This window comes from Squalius cephalus (genome assembly GCF_949319135.1).
Source record: "Squalius cephalus genome assembly, chromosome: 9".
Classification (NCBI taxonomy): Eukaryota; Metazoa; Chordata; class Actinopteri; order Cypriniformes; family Leuciscidae; genus Squalius; species Squalius cephalus.
Window position 1 is genome coordinate 23,063,476 of NC_137130.1, and position 11,457 is coordinate 23,074,932.

An 11,457-nucleotide genomic window follows, 5' to 3' on the forward strand; every position below is an offset into this window, starting at 1 on the left:
TTACTTCTCTCTATTATGTCAATCATGTCGCTCTATGCAAACCCACTTCGCGTTTCGTCGAGATACAACGCGTTGAGACATCTGGAGCGGATGGGCGCGTGAGGTCAGGCGAGGACGTACAAAGATGACCTCTTAAACTTAAAAAAAAAAAAAAAAAACTATCTTCCGAGCAAAATATGCTACTGAATATTGTTCAGTTCATGTTATTTTTTTGTACATGTGTCCGCTCTTTACGGCAAGCCTTAAGGCAAGGCAAGGCAAGGCAAGGCAAAAAAAAAAAAAAAAAAAAAAAAATCTTCTAAATAAACTGATGTAATTATTTGTCAAATGAATTTTCTAAATGCATACCATATTCTACTTAATTTTTTATTATTATTATAGAAATAAGATAAAAGCTTTTGCAAATTTTAGAATGGGTAGCATGTATAACTGCTGTTAATGTCATTAAACCGTAGCCTACACAATTATCAATGAAAATAGCCAACATTTTCTTTTTTACAGTCTATGGGCAATAGCCTACGGCTAATCTAAATAAAAATGAAAGGCCATATTTTCAATGATGCGGGCGACTTGTCATCCAATTATAATATTATTGTCCAATCATTTTTCTTATTTAGGCTATCAAAACACTTGACTGATATAAAACAACTGGTGTGCTTCTGCCCCCTACTGGATTTGACGAGAGATGAGAAGATTAGAGATCCTTTCAAAATGGGTAATTTTTTACAGTAGCTTTGACAATGGTGGAAAATGCCTTGCGTGTATAAGGCAGAAGAGAAAGGCAAGTTGTCACACTTTTAACTTGTCATTATTCGGGGTTTATTTTTTTAGTAAAATTTTGTATAGGTACCCTGCCATTGCAATTTGAGGTCAGTAATTATTTTTATTAATACTAAATAAAATATAAAATACTTAATATACTTAAAATTAATACTTTTATTCAGCTAGGATGCAGTGAGTAAAAACATTTGTAATATCACAAAATATTTCTATCTCAAATAAATGGTTTCCATTCATCCAAGAATCCATTCATCCAAGAATTTTTTTTTTTTTTTTTTTACAAAACTATTCAGCAGCAAAACCGATTTCAACATGGATAAGAAATGTTTCCTGAGCAATAAATCAGCATTTTAGAATAATTTCAGAAAGATCATGTGACAATGAAGACTGGAGTAATGATGCTGAACATTCAGCTTTGCAACATTTTATTACCAAGTGAACAAAAACAAGGAGGGAGTAATCTGAATCATGTTAGTATTAAAGTGGAGGGAATGATTGAGCTATAAAGACCAGACATGATTTAACAGGTCCCAAATTTTTCTTTCATTAGCTGGCCTGTGAGAGTCTTTTCAGATATGCCTCCCAGCCTGCCGTTCTGTATTCTTCTGCTGCTCGGAGCCGATCTGGGCTGGCAAGAATACCTCGTCCCACAATGATGATATCAGAGCCTTTAGTGCAGATCACATCTTCTGGACTTGAATACTGCTGTCCAAGTCCATCCCCTGGAGAACAAAAGATGACTACATTAAAAACAACACAGGTATCTGATCGCTAAAAACAGGCAAATATTACTAGACAATATTTCTGAGCGTCACCTTTCTCTATCCAAACACTTGGAGATACAGGAAAGCTAATGTCAAAAAATGTGTATTCAGTAGTAAAATGTACCTCCTGTCTGCATTTGCACTCCTGGAGTCATGTGAACCAGACCAGGCTTGTCACTGATCTTCGATCCACTTATAAATCCAAACACAAAATCAGAATGGTCTTCAGCCATCTTGACCTAAAACACATTTCAATCAACTCAAATAAGTGGCTTAAATAATAAGTGAGACAGAAGGTCTTTAAAGTCACCATGTAATCAAAATTGACTTTTTTTTATATAATTTTGAAATTATATTTAAAGGTGCATTGCGCAACATTTCATGTTAAAAATACCCGTTTTTCTAACCCATACATGCTTGAACAATTGCCTTCTCTGATCACTGCGATTGCCTCTATAATCCTGTACAGTAAAATAAATAAGAGGGATTCGGGTCGGAATTTGAGACTGGGCCTATTAAATTGCCTATATTGCAGTTTCGCTTGCCGCCAGAGGGGGCATAGTTCTGCAAAAACTCAGAGACTTGCGCAATGCACCTTTAAAAATTACACGTGAAAATTAACTTCCTTTCCCCTCTTGCAGCAACATCTCTTCTCTGATGACATGTCTACTGGCGAGAGGGCGGGGCAACCTGTCACTCACATGACGTCACAGCAATAGCGAACCACAATGATCCAATCAATTCCCAATGGACAAAATCAAGTCCCGCCCTATATTATTTTCTTGTTCGAGAACCCATTTCACTTAGATATACGTCACAATAGGGAAGAAACGAACATACATTTCATGTCGACTTTAAAGGACTAAGCTAGGACAAAAATTAAGGACACCACCTTGATCCTACAATACTGAAACATTTAAAGGAGAAAAAAAGAATATTATTGCTGGAAGTGTTCGCATCTAGTTCTTCACAGAGAGTAGAAGACGTACCACTGCTCGAGTGTAATCCCCTGTTGCAAGGGAACCCTGGGAGCTCATCTGAGCAATGAGCAGACAGCCGTGACCCAGAGGTTTGCCGACGGCACCGAGACCCTGCAGCACACCCGGACCCGGCAATGCGTGGGCATTAATGATGTGCGCCCATGAGGAGATCCGATAGAGACCACCTTTAAAAACAACAATATTTTATGTGAACAACATTTGTGCAGAAATTTAGATAATATTTAGAGAAATTGTTCACTCAAAAAAGACATTTCTGCCATTTACTCACCCTGATGTCATTCCAGAACTATATGACTATTTTTCCTGTGAAACACAATTAAAGGAATCTGAATCTTTTTTTTATGCTTTTTTTGGACTCTCTAAAATGTCCTTGCATGGTGAACTTCTGCATGAAGATTGCTCCACAGAAGAAATAAAGTCATACAGGTTTGGAATGAAATGAAGGAGAGCAAATGATGACAGAGCTTTAACTTTTGGGTGAACAATCCCTTTAAAGGGGGGGTGAAATGCTATTTCATGCATGCTGAGTTTTTTTACACTGTTAAAGAGTTGGATTCCCATGCTAAACATGGACAAAGTTTCAAAAATTAAATTGTACGTTTGAAGGAGTATTTCTGTGCCAAAAATTGTCCTTCCGGTTTGTCACAAGTTTCGGAAAGTTTTTTTTCGAGTATGGGTCTTCGTGACGTCAGCTGGGGCGGAATTTCCTTATATGGGTCCTAAGGGCACTTCTCCATGAATAGCGCGGGCGCGCGCGCACTCGTAGACCAGAGCGAGAGAGCGAAAGCAGTACCTCATCAAAGCGCTCTGCTCGGCTTTAGGAAAGTCAATGCCACCAAAGAAGTGGGTTTTTGGTTGCCAGGGCAAGACAACCCTGCACAGATTCCCAAAGATTCCCAGCATTAAGGGACCAGTGGATGGAGTTTGTTTTTTCAGAGCATCAAGGGAGTTGTGTAAAGACTGTTTGTTCCCTGCATTTCGACGATGATTGTTTTATAAACAAAGCCCAGATCGACGGATTTGCAGATCGTCTAATGCTTAAGGATGGAGCAGTCCCAACGATAAAGGTTCGCGGTCGTGCGTTGGAACCGCAGGCGGTGAGTAAAACTGCTTCTATTGTCTCTGTGTGTTGTTAGCTCGGCGCGTTAGCACAGCTTTAGCTTTGCCCACACGGCCCGCCCCCAGCCGCTCGGTTTTTTCCGGAAAGACTCGGTACAGCCTATCTTTCTTTTATAAATATAATAAAACTAAAGACTTTTTGGAGATATGAAGGATGCAATACTACTCTATAGGTACTCAAGATTAACAGGAGATTGAGTGAAAATGAGCATTTCACCCCCCCTTTAAGAAAAACAAAACAAAAAAAAAAACACTTGAAACCAAGATATTTATTATTTTAATTCACCCCCTCAACCACTTAACAGTTCCCACAGTCTTGGGAAAACTCGGATATGAGCCTGATTTAAATTAAGGGAACAGAATGTCAATGTTCTCTAAATGTAGGATAAATGTCTAGGGAGAAACACAATGAGTTGCATTATAAAGTTTGGAAATATTCAACAGATATCAATTACTTTAATTCATTTTAATTCATTGAATCTGCTCCCAACTACTAGAATATGAAAATAACTTTTACTGTAACTTCTGATCACACTGCAAAAATCAAGATGCATTTACTGGAGATACAAAATGACAAAATATGAAGTCTTGTTTTCTGTGAAACTGACCAAAATGAAGTGACTATGATTAAAACAAGACGACTTTCTGCTCTGATTTAAGACCTTTTTATGGCCTCGATTTTTGGGCGAATGAAGACCTTTATAGACCCCCATAATCCTTGTTTCTTAAACCTTGTCCAGTAAATCACAAACACTTTGGTCTATGAATATATAGCGCAGACTATACAAGATAAATTTAAGACTAGTCAATTCCAAGAGCTCCACATCCACCACCATGTGAAACAAACACCTACCATCATACTGATGCTTGACTGTGTTCCCAATGTCTGCAAACTTGCGGTCCTCAAAAATCAGGAAGTTGTGCTTTATAGCCAACTCTTTCAGATTGCTGGCGACGTCTGCGGTGAAGTCCTGCAGGATGTCCACATGAGTCTTCAACACGCAAATCAGCGGCCCCAACGTCACAGCGATCTCCAGCAGCTCCTCAGAACGAGTCACGTCTGCAGACACGCACAGGTTGCTCTTCTTGTCCTCCATGATCTTCAGCAGGCGGGCAGCGAGAGGGTGAGTGTCTGGCAACCCGGCACGAGCCCCGTAGCCGAGATCATCACAGCCCTTTTTAGGAGCGGAGCAGCCATTCTTCTTTGCTGACACGTAGGTGTTATTTTCTCGAACAAATCTCTCAGCGTTCTGAGAAGTGGCCGTGTCTATTCGGCCAGATTTAAGTAACACATCCAGAAGTCTGGAGACAGAAATGACTGAATGTAGAGTGATGCCACTGTCAGCTAGCCTGGCACTGCCTCCCTGCTCTCTGTCCATTAACACCACAGCATCTGTGATCTTCAGGCCTTCGTTCTCTAGTACCTCAGCGGTTTCTAGAACACTGCTGCCACTGGTCACTACGTCCTCTACTATTAGGCATCGGTCACCAGGGTGGATGGTTCCCTCGATGAGACGCTTCGTTCCTGGGGAATTTCAAAACACAAGTCAATTCAGATTAGTGTTATTTTAGTATCATTAAGATTCAACTATTCAACAGAGCTTTATTGTCAGACTGGTATTATACAAGTATACACAGAGGGGGTGAAATGCCATTTCATGGTGCAACATTCAAATCGACAACTAACATAGAGAGACGGTGTAAAAGTCAAGATAACAAGAAAAAAACCAAATGGTAAACCACAACAAACATACAGAAGCAAAAAGGACAACAGAAGTGTGTTGACTGCAGTACGTGTAAAATGTACCAGAGGACATAAACATATTGTCTTCATGTAAACTCTGAACATCATACATAAAATAATGAGCAGAAACAGTTTAATGTGTCAATGCATATCCAAAATATATTACTATTATATTATTTATATAATATTTGTTGTGTCATTCATATTAGTTTTTTATTTATTTTAGTACCTCAATTTAAACTAAATGGAAATGCGGCCTCTGCAACAAGCTGAAATAAAATCATTTTTAATGTTTTATATCCATTTAATATATAAATGCATATATATAGATGATAAATAGAATAACTGTTTATTTCAAGTAACGAAAATGCTTTATGATTTTAGTTTTAGTAAACTATAATAATACAGATTCACACTGCAAATCGCACAATGAAATATATAAATAAACTATTCTTAAATCCAAATGATTAATATAGCAACTCAAGAACTATTTGGACACTAAAGGCACAAATAAACCACATGCCACTCCATGTTGTCAATCAGAAAAGCAATTTTGCATTCATTTTACATTTACGCATTTGGCACATGGATTTATTCAAAGCGACTAAAATGGTAGAAATATATATATACCATTTTAGTCGCTTTGAATAAATCCATGTGCCAAATGCGTAAATGTAAAATGAATACAAAATTGCTTTTCTGATTGACAACATGGAGTGGCATGTGGTTTATTTGTGCCTTTAGTTTAGTAGTATCATTATGATTTAATGACTTTTTTTGATGATTTAGTTTTTTGATGAATTCTGCTTGGTTTGATATGTTACTACCTAACACAATTTTAAAGTGTCTTCAATGTCCTAATATTTTTTGGTTTAGGGAAATTTAAACAGTAAACAGATTACAGATGGAGTGGAGTTAATTAATAATTTGCACTATTATACCATAGTCCTTCGCCTCCTTTCGTCGAATAAGCATGGGGTATTGCTTGGTAGAGCAGATGATTGTGGCCAGAGGAAGAGCTGTGTAAGGGACACCACACACACTCTCAAACTGAACCCCTGCATCCTCAGCACGCTTGTGAAGAAGGCTTGCCACCTATTCACAAACAAAATATGATTTTATGATCAACGAATGACATCCAATTAAAGAAGGATCTGAAGGACTTGTTTTCTAAAACATTCTTGGTAGGAAAATGCTCAGGATATAATGTACGATTACACACTTTTGGAATAACAGTAACTTATATAATCATATCATTACTCAAAGTGAGCACGTGTTTAACGTACCTGGTTCATCAACGCTGGATGGGACACTATTACTCTAAGATCAAAATAGATAGGCGAAGTGAGTCCACTTTTAAGCTTAAAAGTTCCGAACTTGACGGCTTGGATGTCGTGTAGTTTCAGGATTAAACTATTTATAATTGTGTCATCCATTTCAGTTTGATCAGTCATGTTCAGCTAAACAGTGTAGACTAAAGTGCGTATAGAAGTGATTCTTTCGCGCGAGACTCATGCCGCTTCAATGACGCAAGCCACACACACACACGTGATACACCAACTTGCGCATGTCTGAGATTACTCGTCGACAAAATAAAAGCATTTAAAGATGTTTGTAGGGAGAAAAACATCCCATACGCACAATAAAATTATATTTACACACGTTTTGGACTATTTGACAAAATTGCAGCTTGGTTGTAAATCATGTAAATGTATTTTGTTCACAAATTATATTGACCGTGACACTATTGTCGTTTTGATAACAACAGTTTGATAAAACTTCATTAAATTGTAACGTTTGTTATGGTGACACAATTATGGGACTGTGTTTTTTAAAGATATAAAACACTTGTGTTTTCACACAATAATTACTTAAAGGGTTTATGTGTTATTTACTTTAATTTATTCAGACCAATCGTATTTGAGAAGTAACAAAAATAAATCATTATAATAATAAATTATTACGTTTTCATCTGTAAAATCAATAAAGTTATCTTAGTGAATTAACATATGCCATAATTTTAACAAGATGATTAATATATAGAAGATATATAATAAATCACTAATATTATTTTTTACAGTCTATGGTTTATTGGCGCGCTCTTGTCCGAGGGCAGCTTTAGGGCTTTTATTTTGAAAACAATGCCTGCGAGTAACTACAAAAAATAAATACAAATAAAAAGGTTAAACACTAAAACATAGGTTTAATGTGTTTTAAAGGTTCTGTAATTGTGATAAGTAAAATCTCTTTAGTTTCTGACCTGCCTCTGCTGTTTCATGAAAGTCATGTTTTGCTTTAATATCACATGATTCCAGAGACGTTTCTTATCATGGCTTGTTCCTGTGAATGTTTATCATCTGTGGAATAATCAGAGTGATAATACTCTGTCCAAAGGTAATGTATTGAAGATTACGACCACACTGATCTGAGAATATGTGGTGTAAGCAGAAAAAGGCGCTGGTCATATGCTGAGCTGTCTGTCCTCTGATCAACTTCTACATTTCTTAGGCTGCAACAGTTGAGGAAGATCATGAAGAGAAGACTTCTACTGGTATCTAACTCCACACTTCATGGAGGAGGATATCTTCAACACTGTGAGCAGCAGATCCAAGACTTTTTTGGAAAGTAAGTTGCCTGCAACTTAACCAGGAATGTTGGAATAAAAACTTCGGAATGCTACAGTCGCAATATTGTTGCAATACAGTCATAATAAAGTCCTTTATATTAATATTCTGATATCTGTTTTTATATCTGTATGCAGGCTTGTTACTGGATAAATGTAAAGTACAAGTCCATTCTTTGAACATAAACACCAGTTATGGCATTTTTAAATGTGTTTGTATTGAGCAAAATAGGGCAGTTTGTGTTTTTGGAATCAAATGAATCTGACCTACATTGAACCCATTTATAAAATTGAATAACTTCTTTGTTTAACAGAGGAGTAAAGAGGATCCTTTTTGTCCCATATGCACTGCATGATCGAGATGGCTATGCCAAGACTGCCAGAGACAAGTTCAAGACATTGGGTTTGAGTCTTTCTTGATTTGAAAACACACGTATATTGATCTCACAAGACAGTCACTGCCACATTGCCCTTCATCTCGGCTGTACTCTTCTTTTCTCTGTCTTCAGGCTATGAGCTGGACAGTGTCCATGAGACACCAGACCCTGTGGATGCTGTTAGGAAAGCTGAAGGAATATTCATTGGTATGAAGGTTATATGCACAAAAAAATAGTAAAAAAAAAAATTACCTAATAATAATAATTACATTTTTTTTTTTGACAGACCCAATTTTGTGGGGCATACATGACATACCCAAAATAAAAAGGTTGCTGCTCATAAATCATTCTGAATAGACACATAACCAACATATATTTAGAAAGCCAACCCTTGAGAGTTTACAATTCAAGACTCAGAATTAATCAGACTGTTATTAATATTAAGATATATAAACTCAAACATAAAAACAAAAATATATTAAGAATATATTTATTAAATGTATACAAATATTATGTAATATAACAACCTATAACCACAACTATAACTTGTAGCCACAAGTGTGGTCATGCTTCATTTAAAATCTGAGGATGATATCTCCAAAATTATCCATACTGTGAAGACTTAAGTAAGAGTATGTCAGGGGAGGATTTTTAAAAAAAAAGCTGATAAGATTCTTATCATATATTTTATTGCCCATGTAAACACCCATTTACAGTCTTTGACTAATGTCTGGCGAGGAGAACTGGCCCATTCATGCTTATTGTAGTCAATCGACGAACCTTTCACACCTCTGCCGTATGAGACTTAATCTTCATTATTCTTTTATCCTTATTCTTTTGTTTGAATTCAGCCATAGCCTTTATTCTGGCATTATGGAATATATATAGAATCATTTTTTATAGACGTGAATGACTGCTTTATGAATGATGATTTCTATTCAAAATTACGACCATTACAGATGAATTATTTTGCACTCCTGGCATAAATTAAGAAATTAATGTCACTGCAAACCAGTTTTATCATAAACTGGTCAAATTTCAAAGCTGGAGTCTTAAATCTTTCTAATAATGCTCAGTTTGTCCAGATCAAGTAAGAGTGTGATGTTTTAACGAGTAATGAATGTTGAACAACAATAATCTGGGGCCGTCTACGATCTTTGCCGTGAAAGGGGTTAAATGACTTCACATTGTTACAAATTTGCTTACATTTAATCAGTCACCCAGAAATCAACATTTGTTAGTATACATTTGTCAAAATCCTAAAGCTTTAAATTTGCAGATTTTCAGTGTGGTCTCTACTATACTGTTTGTACTCATTTCTGTGAATGCTTTGCCATTATTTACTTATAATGTATTCAGAAAGACATCTCAATCTGATGTCTATTTTTGTGTCCATTAGGTGGCGGCAACACGTTCCGCCTGCTGAAAGCTCTCTATGACAACAATGTGGTCACTGAGATTAGGAAGAGAGTTTTACAGGTGAATTAGTGTTTTGTTTAACCAAAATCTGAAATATACTGCAATTGCCTGTAACAGGTGTGGATTTTATCTCATAGGATGGAATACCTTACATGGGATCAAGTGCAGGCACCAACGTCTCCACCATCAGCATCAACACCACCAATGACATGCCCATCGTCTATCCACCCACTTTTGCTGCCATTGGTTTAGTGCCCTTCAACATTAACCCTCACTTTCTGGATCCTGATCCCAACAGCAGACACATGGGTGTACGTACTGGTGCTGTAGAGACTTGATAAGAATATGAGACTTATAAAAATCCAAAAAAATATGCATTGCTGTATGCGTAGATTTGATTGTGCATTTTACAGGAAACACGTGAACAGAGAATCACCCAGTACCATGAGGAGTCGGACACACCATGTGTGCTGGTATGTCAAGTTAACATGCATTACTCACTACTGTTGAAAAGTTTGGGATCAGTTCTATATATATATATATATATATATATATATATATATATATATATATATATATATATGCGCTCACCAAGGCTACATTAATTTAATATTATGAAATATAAAAAAAAAATGTTTTCTATGTCAATATATTTAAAAATGTAAATTATACCTGTAATGTAAAGCTGAATTTTCAGCATTTATTACTCCAGTCTTCAGTGTCACATGATCCTTCAGAAATCATTCTATAATGCTGATTTGCTGCTCAAGAAACATTTATTATTATCAATGTTCAAAACAGTTTTGCTGTTGATATTTTTGTGGAACCCTTAATACTTTTTTTTTTTTTCAGGATTCTGCAATGAATAAAGTTCAAAACACCCTTTTTTAAATTAGAAATCTTTCACTTTTGATCAATTTAATAAAATAATACAAATATGAATTTCATTCATTCATATATATCAAATCTTACTGTTGTTCTGTTGTTAATGTCATTAATTTTTTATTAGTCTAGCATCAGTTGAGCACTAACACACACCCTATGCTGTTGATGGCAGGGTCTTCGGGAAGGCTCAATGCTTTTAGTGGAAGGAAACAAAGCCACCTTACTTGGAAGCACAAACGCACGACTATTCCACAGGTAATGTAGAGACTCCTGCTCATGCAAATGGAACATATAACAGAAAAAAATAATAATGCCAAATAGGCACAGCAAGTGAAATGATTGTTTTTCTTTCTCAGAGGGAAGCAAACCACAGAGTATGAACCAGGAAGTGATCTCAGCTTCTTACTGACAGATGTACAATGAGTTGCGACATCATGCACAATGCACAATGCAAACATTTTACAATAAATACTGTTAAAAATTGTTTCTTCATCTTTCAACTTATTTACAGCTGTTTATTTTGCTTTGAGTTACAAAAGCTATTGAAGCACTGTAGATTCTAAAGATGATTATTCTTGAATTTAAAATCTGCAATTGGTTATTCATCAACCAGATAAGTGTTACCGGTTACAGAAATCCTGTTACGATAACATGAACTTTAGACACTAAAAAATAGGTACTACATTCAAGTCAAAGACAAAGTATGGACACCTGGTATATTCATAAATAAGGCAAAACCAAAAAA

At 36.2% G+C, this 11,457-nt stretch overlaps 2 protein-coding genes across 3 annotated transcripts; one reads left to right on the forward strand and one right to left on the reverse strand.

Annotated features, from left to right (window-relative positions):
- Positions 1 to 1,059: 1,059 nt before the first annotated feature.
- Positions 1,060 to 6,981, reverse strand: umps (uridine monophosphate synthetase). The gene is made up of 6 exons (XM_079882087.1): positions 6,695 to 6,981; positions 6,350 to 6,503; positions 4,518 to 5,189; positions 2,534 to 2,709; positions 1,669 to 1,783; positions 1,060 to 1,502 (listed from the first exon to the last, which is right to left on the reverse strand). The coding sequence occupies exons 1-6, from the start codon at positions 6,860 to 6,862 to the stop codon at positions 1,327 to 1,329; spliced, it is 1,461 nt and encodes a 486-aa protein (XP_079738213.1). The 5' UTR covers positions 6,863 to 6,981; the 3' UTR covers positions 1,060 to 1,326.
- On the forward strand, positions 6,374 to 11,211 carry LOC307164885 (alpha-aspartyl dipeptidase). Of its 2 annotated transcripts, none has more exons than XM_079882095.1 (9): positions 6,374 to 6,592; positions 7,917 to 8,033; positions 8,346 to 8,434; positions 8,541 to 8,615; positions 9,808 to 9,887; positions 9,965 to 10,138; positions 10,241 to 10,300; positions 10,885 to 10,967; positions 11,069 to 11,211. In XM_079882095.1, exons 2-9 carry the CDS (start codon positions 7,939 to 7,941, stop codon positions 11,133 to 11,135), a joined length of 723 nt encoding a protein of 240 aa, XP_079738221.1. In that variant the 5' UTR covers positions 6,374 to 6,592; positions 7,917 to 7,938; the 3' UTR covers positions 11,136 to 11,211. The 2 variants fall into 2 exon arrangements, with proteins under 2 accessions (XP_079738221.1, XP_079738220.1); XM_079882094.1 differs by lacking the exon at positions 6,374 to 6,592 and adding an exon at positions 7,519 to 7,802.
- Positions 11,212 to 11,457: the final 246 nt, after the last annotated feature.